The 12,285-nt window shown below is 39.4% G+C and overlaps 1 protein-coding gene across 1 annotated transcript; it reads left to right on the top strand.

Moving 5' to 3' along the window:
• The first annotated feature begins 3,889 nt into the window (after window positions 1–3,889).
• On the top strand, window positions 3,890–11,986 carry serinc2l (serine incorporator 2, like). The gene is made up of 10 exons (XM_050046724.1): window positions 3,890–4,018; window positions 4,896–5,057; window positions 5,211–5,398; window positions 5,502–5,581; window positions 5,726–5,863; window positions 6,054–6,223; window positions 6,766–6,856; window positions 7,721–7,871; window positions 8,021–8,230; window positions 10,234–11,986. Exons 1-10 carry the CDS (start codon window positions 3,980–3,982, stop codon window positions 10,370–10,372), a joined length of 1,368 nt encoding a protein of 455 aa, XP_049902681.1. The 5' UTR covers window positions 3,890–3,979; the 3' UTR covers window positions 10,373–11,986.
• Window positions 11,987–12,285: the final 299 nt, after the last annotated feature.

Here is a 12,285-nt window from a genome sequence, read left to right as displayed (position 1 = left end):
GTCATTGCATTGTTGTTCTTTATTGATGTAGATATTTCTAATACACATTTATATCTGTACATACAGTCAAATGTTTCACTTTGCTCAGAGTCAAGTTTTATGTGAACATATACTTGGTTAGTAAAGCTGATTCTGACAGTTTTCAGACTCTGAGTGTGCCAGCAAATGATTTTTGCATCCTCAATATTGTAATTTAAAGTACAATACAGTAGATTCATAATTAAATCAGTTAATCCAGGCTAGGTGTAACATGTTTTTCAAGATTTATTGTTGAATGTATTTGTATTTGACCTTTATCCAACAGTAAAGAGTCTTTTCTCCTTCTCACATTTTTCTTTTGTAGCAGCTCTTACTTAAAACGAACACTACAACAATGTCCTTGGAGTGAGTGGTGAAAGAGCAGTGATGGATGAGAGTGAAGTTTTAATCCTGGCAGCTGTGTCCTACATACAATAAAACAGAGAGGCAGACATTAGCTGCCAACTGCTGCCAGCCAAGTGAGCCTGCCGGTGCCAGAACAATGAGGTGATTATAGGAGACTCACAGGGGTGAGTGGCTTAAACTGCCAGTGAATGACAGAGGTTTGTTGCACAGGGTGTTACTTTCGGTTTAAAAAGTACCCCAGCACATGCATGGAAGAAAACATAAAGAAGACTTTGATTGCTGAGGGGAAATTAGGTCCCTGAAGGCATCTTATAACTGTATGTTTAATGAGAGAAAACATCTGCTTAAAGGTTAATTAGTCTAAAAACTGCTATACAAAATATTCTTTATTCAGTATATTACTTATTTCTTACAGGAAACAGGACATGCTGTCCATGGAGCATTTCAACTGCATCTTGAATAACAAATCAAGAAAGTTATTATCAAGCTGGTTGCAGCCAGCTTTAAGGAACGCTGGTTATTATGCTGCTCTTAAACTTTAAATCCCACAAATACGTATTACCACTTGTCCTGAAATCTTCCCCCTGTCTCTGGAAACTCATTTTCTTGTGATCCTCAAGGGGTCTCAGGGTTTGACTGTAATCAGCAATATATACCGCGTCTCATATTCAAACTTAATCCCAGAGTTCTACTCAATATCAAAAGCGGCGGCCATCATCGACTGACACTCGTGTCTCTCTTCCTTCATGGTTTATTGCCTGTCTCTGAGTGCAGATACTTATCACCAACTTGCGAGGACCTGAATTCACACACCTTCCCTAGAACAGTTGTTAATCTTGGTATAGATTTCAACAGAATGCATTGGATATATTCATTGACAGGCATTCTTCGTTTCTTACTGTCAGTCCTGCAAACATCCTAAACCAATACATAGTTAAGAATGGCACAGATAGGCTGACATTATAAAGGATCTTACTTTAATATAACCACCGTCTATGCAGCCACCAGAGGCTTCTGTTGATACCATCCAGTAGTGAGAAAAAGGCATAAACAGCCCTCTAATGTTCAGACAGATTTGATTTGACTGCTGTTGGTGGTGTGGTACAAGGTGGCGTGTTGGGACAAGCTAAAGCACAGAGACAATATGTGCAATATGTGAAATGTTTTTCACCTCTTGAACATATTGATTCAACATACAATGCACATAACTGTACATACTCCTTATGTTTACTCTGATTATATTGTTGTTTAATTCTATACATATTGTAGTTAGCACCAATATGTATTTTATATTCATATTTTAATTTTCATGTCTTAAGTACTAAACACAGTAATGCACATTTTGTTTTCATTTTAACACACATTTCATTTCTACTATATTAATTTCATTGCTTCATGTTTACACACTTTATTTCATACTCTTATTCCTTCTTCTTACTTCTCTATTCTTTACATCAGAGCAACTGTAACGAATCATAATTTCCTTACATCTTCAAGTAAGTTTTTCTGTTTCTGATTCTGATTCAATTTGTGCCAGAATGTTCCTTGTATCTACTCTCTGTCCATCTCAGGAAGTTGGATACTGCTTGCAGCAAAAAAACTCTTCCTTCTCCTGTGCAGGAATATGTAGTGATATAACCTATACTGTTTCTGTGAATGCTCTAAACTTGTGTGCAGGCCTGTGTATCAGGCCCACAGTGAGGACTGTCTTTTAATTTTGTTGTAAAATCATAATTTAGTGTTTAGAAATAGGTTGAAATGTGATATACAGTTTATAGGAGCTCACTACAGTAAATAGCAGTAATGCAAAATGGTGGTTAAATGCTGCCACCTAGTGTTGGATAGAGGAATCAGCCTGACAAAAAATTTAAACACATAAATCTCAGTTTGGCAAATAGGTGTCTTTATATGATTAGTTTTTACCTATAATCCATTACATCATAGTCACTAATGTGGATTATGGGATTATAGAATGAATGAATGAATTACTTAATTTCGAACCAAAAAAAAAGTAAAAGTAAAGTAAAAAACAAACCAGACAAATATAACAGTGTCCAAACAGGAGTAGGTCAAAGCAAAACTTATATGTCCCTACGCCCTCCATTTATTCTTTTAACTTTTGACTTTTAATTATTTAAAAAAAAAAATCCCAAATTTATTTACAACTAATATAAACCTATCCCCAGTCTATTTACCACCCAGTGTTACAAAATGAATATGTACTCCCCTAACACAACCTTTCCTCATCTATATATCTGCCAAAAATATCTTTTCTGCATAGTTTTAAAAACTGATTTATATTTGTGCTTTGTTTCAACTCATCGCGCAGCCCATTCTGCAAGTCCACCCACTGAAATACACAGACTCTTCTCATTTGTAAGAACACATTGTTTATAAAATGTAATTCTCCTCCTAAATTATAACGCCCCTCCCTGTCACAATACATTTTTGAATGTTGCGCAGAAGTGAATTATTTCTCCCTTTAAACATGATTATTGCAGTTTTAAGTTTGACCAGATCTAAACATTTTAATGCATGTGACTTTAAAAACAGTGTGTTCGTGTGTTCCCCATACCCCACATTGTGTACTATCCTGATTGCTCTCTTTTAAAGGATAGAATATATATATAGAATCAAGAAAGCCTATAGGTTACTCTAATGTTAGTCTATTATAAAACACAAGTCTCTGCAGTATCACTGATTTAATGTTTAAGGATAGGATAAATTGTGTTGAGGTATAGGCCTACTTCTTGAGCTGGGAAGACAGGAATAAAGAGACCAGTTTAGTGTGGATTTCATAGACAAAGCCATGGTCTACTTATCCTCAATGCAAGAACTGAGATGTGTTCGAGGCTACATAAGTCCAGTTAATGACTATATGCCCTGTTGGCTTATTTTCAACTATAAACTCAATAAAATATGCATTATTTTCCCTTCAGTATTTAGTTCATTGGGAAACGTCCAAGCTGATTTCACTTAGCCTGACAGTTCTCAATAGTTCTACATGCTGGAGACTGAATTGGGTGTCTGGCAGTGACACATGTCTTGTTTTAGGTTAGATATCAAAGGGTCTATTAATAACCCAATCACTGTGGGCTCCCTGCTGTGCTGGTGCACCACCAGCAGCAGGGGCTTTGAAGAGGCTTCTGTCCGCACCTGACAGGCTCTTCTTGCTATCCATGTACTTTTAAACAGACACTCCTGAGATGATGCTGAGTGAGATGACAGATGGTTGTTTCAAAGACTCCACATTTCCCTGCCCTGTTATCCACTTTGGTCTGCAGACACAACCACTGACTACTTTGGATGAATGGAAATCAATACTACCGCAGTATATATACAACAGTTTAACCCATTAATCACACAAAGATATGTTGTAATTCTTAAAAATGCAGCATGATTTTACTTTTCATCCTTCTTACATCTCTTGGTGGGCCCAGCATTTTACATTTGAGGCTCTTAAAGTTGAAGAGCCTGTCATTTTACGTCATGGGACTTTTATTTTGAAAAGCAGTTGAGTAACTTCCGACTGTTTGTTTTCTACAGGAAGGGAAGCGAAAGGAGACAGGATTAATTTCGGGTTTTAAATGTCAAAATGGGGGCTTGTCTGGCATTGTGCTCGTTAGCAAGTTGTGTAAGTATTTAATTTTAATACGAATATTATTTTAGGTACAAAATGAAGGCTTTATTTTACTCTAGTCGCACTGACGTTAAGCTAACGTTAGGTGAGCTAAACTAAGGCTGGCTAAAGAGTTACGTTAAGCTAACAGTCAACGTCTACTGTAACTGACGTTTAGCTACGGTAATAAGTGACTTTACGTCAAATATTAGCTGTAAGGTTACTGGAAATGTCGCTAAAACGCTATCTAAATTTAAAGGAAGTGTCGTTATCAGGATAGTGAATCAGCTAGGCAAATAATGATGGAGGAAGTGTCACAACAGGCCATTGCACTCACGTTAGAAACAGCTAACTTACACAGGTTACCGTTAGATAGTAACTAGTAGTAAGTAATGTAAATGTAACTGACGCTATCTTAAATGCTATTGCTAACGTTATCTCTCTTCTAGGAAAACTGCTAGCCGATACAGCCTGAACGATAGTTTAAATAACAGTTAGGCTAGTCAACACTGTCAATAGTTTGCTTTTCAGTGTGTGGACACACCGTGGACATCACACAAGCCAAAGGGCACACCCTAACTAATCCTTCTTGACAAACTACAGCGTTGTGTACTTTATAATTTGAATATCATAAGTATTAGAGTGAGATATGTGGGTGTAGGAAGCTTATCCGCTTGGATCCTGTATTGGAAATTCACTGCCACGATAAATTATTAACAGCCCAGTATCTCTAATGAAAAAAACTATTTATGATTGGCACTCTGCCAAAGCAGTTGCCTACATTCATTTGACTGCTGTCTGATATGTAAAAGCGTGTTGTGCTGCCCAAATCTTTAACTCTTTGTCTCTTTTTTACACCCACTTCCTTTGGTTTCCTCTCCATCATTCACAGGCCTCCTGTCTGTGTGGCTCAGCACCATGCCTCCTGTGTGGCTGCTGTCCCTCCACCAACAACTCCACCATCACACGGCTGGTTTTCTCCTTCTTTTTGCTGCTGGGGACCATGGTGTCTGTCATCATGATCCTTCCGGGAATGGAGACACAGCTTCGGAAAGTAAGATCTGTATAATACAAATGCAAATGTGTAAGATGGTGTTACTGTAGATGAGATATTGTCAAGTATTTTTACACAATTATCTCTCCAGTTGAAACATTCTTGATAAGCTTAATTACACGTTTGTCTTCTGACCCTTCTGCTGTTTTGTAGATCCCAGGATTTTGCCAAGGAGGAAGTTCCATACCTGGTTTTGAAAACAAGGTTAACTGTGATGTCATCGTGGGCTACAAGTCTGTGTACCGCATGTGCTTCGCCATGACCTGCTTCTTCTTTCTGTTCTGCGCCATCATGATTCGTGTCCGTAGCAGCAAAGACCCACGTGCAGCTCTTCAAAATGGGTGAGTGCTTCATTGGGCTTGTATGGAAAACATGTATTGAGGGATGCTGAGATGTGCTACTTTTGTCTGTGCTATGCTGATGGTGGGTTTGTTTATTTTCCAGGTTCTGGTTCTTTAAATTTCTGATCCTGATTGGGATTACAGTGGGCGCTTTTTTCATCCCTGACGGAACATTTCATACTGGTACTAACATGCTCTCTTGAATTAATGTAAACTCCAAATACTGCATCTTTTGTGTTTTATCAGTGAGTCAGGCAAAGGATAAAGATCTATCTCTGATTAACAGTTTAAGGAAACTATCAGCTGTGTTTCCTTTTCATTTCACAGTGTGGTTTTACTTCGGAGTAGTGGGGTCCTTCATCTTCATTATAATCCAACTCATTCTTCTCATCGACTTTGCCCACTCCTGGAACAAGGTGTGGGTAGAAAATGCTGAAAATGGTGACAACAAATGCTGGTTTGCAGGTACAGCATTCACTTGGAAGAGATGTTTCTTGCCATGTCATGCTACATATTAACTAAATGATTAATTATATACTTGATGTAATATTTTGAATAGATTAGGCAGATCTGCGATATTGTCCAAGTCAGTAACACATTATCAAATTTGTGGTTTGAAGCCATTCATATAAATGTACATCCATGTAATCTCCAGGTCTCCTGTCTTTTACCATCCTCCACTATGCACTGGCTATCACTGCTGTGGTGCTTTTCTACATTTACTACACACAGCCTGACGACTGCACGGAGCACAAGGTCTTCATTAGCCTCAACCTGATCTTCTGCATCATCATCTCAATTGTCTCCATCCTGCCCAAGATACAGGTACATTGTGGTACAGTCTAAGGCCATGTCCGTACTAATGCAGATATATTACAAAATGTTTTTTCTTTCCCATTTTAGTCTTCCCTCCATACTAAGCCAACATTTTCTTTAAAAAAAAAGCACCCCAAAACCTGCACTTGTCCAAAATGCTTTTCTGCAGGGGATAAATGGTCAAATGTCAGTCTTACTTTGTGGTGTGGACAAGGACGGCAAAGGTTATCCTAAATGTTGAGTACAATGCAGCTTCTGATCAATCTAAGTGACATCATTATCAGTGTAGTGTTATTGTGTATTTATATTTATGCAGTAACATCCCACGACCATGCAATGGCACGAACATTTTCCTTTTGTTTTGGTGTTACAGTGTCGATGATGAAATTTGAGAAAACGTTTTCATTTTCAGTTGACTTTTTTTGATAGAAATACATCCAAGTACAGTCACATTAACATTTGTTTCAAGGCAGCTTAACATTAGTTCACGTTTAACCGTTGTGACATTTGTAGCCATTTGATTTATAGTCTGTTTGTCCTGTTTATTACAGGAAGCTCAGCCACACTCTGGTTTGCTCCAGGCTTCACTCATCTCCCTTTACACCATGTATGTCACATGGTCTGCAATGACCAACAATCCAAGTGAGTCTCCTGTTGTCTTCATCCACAGTTGCAGCTCTCCTCTGTAGCTTTTGGTTGCATGCTCAGTTGTGATTATACTCACTGATTTCTTTTAATATGCGTATTTGCTGATTATCTGCTGCAGCATTTTGATCATACTGGTGAGTTTTCCATGGCATGCTATAGGAACACAGAGCTGCTTTTTGCTAATAGTTAGCACACCTTCCTCGTCTCATGTCGTGTGATCTGCCTTTTCCAAGTGATTGGCAATATTGGGCAAGCTTGTGGTGACAGTAGGGTTAGTGTTATCTGCACTTAGGCATTTGAGATGCATTCACACACAGCATTGAAACACAACTTCACCTTTCCTTAAGGATGCAAAAAAAAAACCTTGTCATTACAGAGAACTATCTCTTTGCGTGTCAGTGATGTAATGCTGCATGTACGTTTATCTTTGCTAGACATCATAGGCAGCAACTGCTTATTATATATTGCAAAACACACCGATTAAAGACATTTGTTAATATGTAACAGGAAGCTACAATAGCACAAAATTGTTCCTATTGTTTTGGTGTTGGTTAAGCAAACACTTTAAAACACTAGCGTTGATGGAACCCTGTTAAGAGGAAAACAGTGTTCACATCTTTATCAATGTAATGTATTTATAAACTGGAAAACATGTCCATTTTGTTATTATTCCACATCTCTTATCACTTTCTGATGTGTTTGCAGCATCTTCAGTGTCAAAGTTTTAGTTCATTTTCATAAGAATGAAGACATTTACAGTAAGGTTTATGTAAACAGGCACACTGTGTTATGATATGTGTTTCATAGCCTGTTATAGTGTAATAAAATGTCTAATGTGTGTGTGCTTTGATGTCTTAGATCGAAAGTGTAACCCCAGCCTGTTGAGTCTCGTGTCAAACGTCAGCGCCACTGAACCACCTGGTGAGGGCAGCCACGGACAGGTGCAGTGGTGGGACGCTCAGGGCATCGTTGGTTTGATCATCTTCCTCTTCTGCACTCTCTATGCCAGGTAGATTTAAAACCATGATGTATTTTAAGTTCAGTTTTGTATCATTTACATTTTTATTTTTATTTTTATTTTTTTATTTTTTTATATAAACTGTCTCCTTNTTTTTTTTTTTTTTTTTTTTAAACTGTCTCCTTCTGTTTCTTCCCCAGTATCCGTTCGTCCAGTAACACCCAGGTAAACAAGTTGATGCAGACAGAGGAGGGCAGTGGGTCAGGTGGAGAGGGTGTGGTGGGAGAGGATGGCATACGCAGGGCCGTGGACAACGAGGAGGAGAAAGTCTCTTACAGCTACTCTTTTTTTCACTTCCACCTCTGTCTGGCCTCGCTGTACATCATGATGACTCTCACCAACTGGTACCAGTAAGTATCTGTCACCTTAACATGAGGGACCCGAAGGTTAGACAACAGGCCTTTGTACAGCAGACGTAGGTTTCACTGATTATGTTGGAAACAACTGCATTTTGTTTAATTCAGCTAGATCCGGGGTCCTGGCACTATGTAAGCTTACTGGCCTACAGGGACACTTGATGGAACTGAATCACTGTTAATGAAATTTTTACTGGTGATCAAAAGATTGGAATGTGGTTGAACTTCACAACAGCCATGTGTAGGTTTCATTACAGAATTTTTCTGGGAAAATATTGAATAAACATATGAGACAGATACAAATAGAGTATGTGAGACAGATACAAGTGGAAATAAGACTTATTTTTAACCAAACTGACAGCAGTTTAAACCCACAAATTGATCCAAAGTCCTGCTCCACTTAGTTACTGTTGCTAGGTCAGACAAGTTTGACCAAAAAAAAGTGGTGGCACTGTTTCTGTGCATCAGGCAGTATAGTTTCAAGACGGACTATGGAGTGACTATGGAAGGATATGTTCATGATGGGATGCTAGACATCGTGTGTGTTTAAATAAATAACACAAAGAGTTACTTTGAGGCGGCTCAAAGCCTCAAAGAGATAATATAAACAAAGAAACGTTAGCCTTGATTTGGCTAGTGATGATTCATGTCATCTTACAAATATGTCAGCATCGGGGGTGGGCATGAGTAATGTTTTCCCAGATGGAGTGATCGCATGAATTACTCTAGGAGGGCTTGATTCTTCGTGGAGGACAATCTATTTTTAGAAGGCATCTTAAAGAACATAGTAGCAGCAATAACAGTGCACAGTACTATATCTAATACAGAACAAGTGAGGGTAAAAAGGAGCTTGAGATGGATAGGCAGTTTGGTGCGGTGTCTGCCCTGATGCAGGTGCTTTGCTGGACTGTGGTGGTGAAGAGGGAGCTGAGCCAGAAGGCAAAGCTCTTGATTTACTGGTCCATCTACATCCCAACCCTCACCTACAGTCATTAGTTTTGGGCAGTGACCAATAGAATGAGATCCCGAATACAAGCGACTGAAATCGGTTTCCTCCGGAGGGTGGCTGGGCTTCGCCTTAGAGATAGGGTGAGTGGCTCAGACGTCCACAGGGAGCTCGGGGTAGAGCCGCTGCTCCTTCGCATCAAAAGGGGCCTGTTGAGGTGGTTTGGGCATCTAATCAGGAAGCCTCCTGGGCGCCTCCCGTTAGAGAGGTGTTCCAGGCACGTCCAACTGGTGGGAGACCCCGGGGCAGACCCAGAACACACTGAAGGGATTATATATCTCATCTGTCCTGGGAGAGCATTACTGGGGAGAGGGATGTCTTGAATATGTTGCTCAACCTGCTGCCCCCATGGTCTAACCAGATAAGCAGATCAGATGACGTTGGTGATCTGATATTAGGCTAACTCCTTTTGATGTAGCTATACATTAGCTTCCTAGTTAGCTAATGTTTTGCTAACATTAGCTAACTTCAGGTGTGACTTATAAACAATGTAATGTGTTTGTGAAGATCTCGACAGTCCCCCAGCCCACATCTTTTAACAATCCTCAAAATTTGGTTTTCTTTTTAACATAGACGAGTCTAGCACACAGCATATCTAAGTATAACATGAAGGGGGGAAAGTCTGTTCAACTGTTATTGGAGCAAATAGCACAAGGGGCAGGACTTACAGATATGTCAGTGGAAAATGGTCAGGTTTGAGGCATGAACACATCTGTTTGATTGCAGTGGTTGTGGCACAGGTGTTTCAGGCCTCCAGTGTGGCCACCAGAGGGCACAATACTTCACCTCAAGTCATTTCTTGATTACAGCATGAATGTTATTTTCTAAAATCAGCTCAGTAGTGGGAAAAAAATATCAAAACCATCATCCCCTACGGTGCTGTTTCTAATCATTCATGGGCAATATGTGAAAGAAAATATATATGTGAAAAACAGTACGTAATGTTTGTTGGTTTTACTAAACTGAACTTTTCCCTCTGTGTCCCCCTCAGACCGGACACCACCACTCAGGCCATGCAGAGCCGTATGCCAGCCGTGTGGGTGAAGATGAGCTCCAGCTGGCTGGGCCTCGGCCTCTACCTCTGGACTCTCATCGCCCCTCTCATCTTCCCTGACAGGGATTTCAGCTGAGTACGCCTCGTCTCTCAGCTGTATTTTGGTTGTTATGTTTTCTTGCCGAGTGTAATAGGCACAGTGAAGGATGCTATGAAGGAAATGGTAAGGATGTCATAAAGGAAATATGCTTAATTTCTTTTTATTCCTTTTTCAATTAATTGCCTCTGCTGTTATGTGCTTGTGTTGTTTTACTACTCTCTCAGTATGATTAGTGTGTTAGTCACTGCAGGTATTAAAAAGTGTAAGTGGATATTTTTTTAGTTAGCCTGATTGATGGTGGTTTTAGCTACAATAAGTTATTTTCTTTGCCAGTGTCTCACCTTCATAGGCAACTCCCTACCTTCGGCCTGACGTAGTCTGAGCTATCACAAAGACTCAACAACAAGGCACTTTCTCAATACCTCAGACATTTCAGTAACAGATTCCCTTTTAAGGGCCTGTGAGATCTGACCTCTGATTGGCCAGGTCTGGAATCCCTGATTAGCTGGACGCTTTTAGCGCTGGGGGCGACGAGGAGAACCCTCCGCGGGAGCCCCAGAGAGAGTCGAGTGTGAGAGTTAGATAAGACTAATATGACACGCCCAGATCATGACAGGGCTTCCCTTTTGCTGCTGGGCCATATGCAAATTTACGTCATCACACCTTGAGCCAGAGAGTCCTAATAGACCACCAGTCTAATCTCAGCTCTTCCTCATCCGCTCCAACATAGGGCCATTTATCTCTGGTGCTACGCCTTTCCATGTCTGACTGTGTTTGGCCTTGTACAGCCACGGGCAACAATCTGTACCTGTATAGCAGCGTGCTTGCAGCAGGGAGACATGTATTGATCCATAGCAGTCAGCATCATGTGCAGCAGTACGGTCCAGGAGGTGATGGCGGGAACTCCACACTGCCTGTGCTCTCATAAATGCTGGTATTTCCCAAATGTTGCAGGCATGTTGTTGAGTTGAGGAAAAAAGGGATATTTAATTGTTGCAGTGTACAAAACAATAAGGAAATTTCCGAAGTGATAAATTGCTGTTAAACGGTATTGACTTTCATAGTATGTTGATGGTTGTGACGGTGGTACGATAATTTTATGCATTATATGGTATTTACCTCAATTTCAATATGAATGGAATAAGTTATAATAATACCAGTATGTTTTGTACTTGTAAATGTTTTTGGTACAATCCTGAAAAAAATATTTGTCTATGTTATGTTCTGAAACATTTCAGTGCCCGCACATATGAATCCAATTTCCTGTTACTCTGGCTGTACATGAGTAGTGAATGGAGTTTTTCAAAGTGTTGCGATAAATTCAATCTTTTTTTTTTTTGTATTAATTTTCTTTATTAAACATGTCAAATGTATTGTACATTTCACTGTTAACACAAAACTTGGGAGATTATTTAGGCAGAATTGCCAATGTTGGGTCATAACGTAATATTTTAAAACACTATTAAGTGCCTTTTTGTAGTCCTGCGTTTCAAACCGAGTCAAACACTAATGCTGATGTGTGCTTGTTATGCCTTGCCTTACATTGTGGTGAGTCAGTCATTGCATGCCAAGAAGGCATAGGCCTATGACATGAATTAATATTGTAATGTATAAACACTGTTTTTAATAAAGATGGGGAATTATAGATCACTCTGTGTCTCGGTGAAGCCTCAATAGAAGCCTTACGGTTGTGTCCCATGAAAGACGATACGTTTAGTAAAATTAATTTCATTAGAACGCTATAAAGATGGAGTGTAAAAGTGACATTTCACCAACTTTACAGGAGAGCAAAAATTAAAAAAATCACCTTTGTCCTGGCTTCATTTATAAAATTTAATCTTTTATATCTAAACATCATAAACATGTGGATTACAATACACTTAATTAACAATATTTTCACATTTATTTTTAGAAATGACACCCTTTTTGGCACCAAACAGTTCAGTGTT

Source organism: Epinephelus moara, chromosome 6 (genome assembly GCF_006386435.1).
Source record: "Epinephelus moara isolate mb chromosome 6, YSFRI_EMoa_1.0, whole genome shotgun sequence".
Lineage (NCBI taxonomy): Eukaryota > Metazoa > Chordata > Actinopteri > Perciformes > Serranidae > Epinephelus > Epinephelus moara.
Note: the sequence above shows the minus strand (reverse complement) of the source record. Positions and strands in the feature narration are given on the sequence as shown.

Bases quoted from the DNA above. Each gene is read 5' to 3' on its own strand.
- serinc2l (XM_050046724.1), top strand. From the start codon at position 3,980: ATGGGGGCTTGTCTGGCATTGTGCTCGTTAGCAAGTTGT. The intron at 5,864-6,053 runs GTACAGCATTCA...TGTAATCTCCAG, and splicing joins CAACAAATGCTGGTTTGCAG to GTCTCCTGTCTTTTACCATC. The intron at 6,224-6,765 runs GTACATTGTGGT...TGTTTATTACAG, and splicing joins CCATCCTGCCCAAGATACAG to GAAGCTCAGCCACACTCTGG.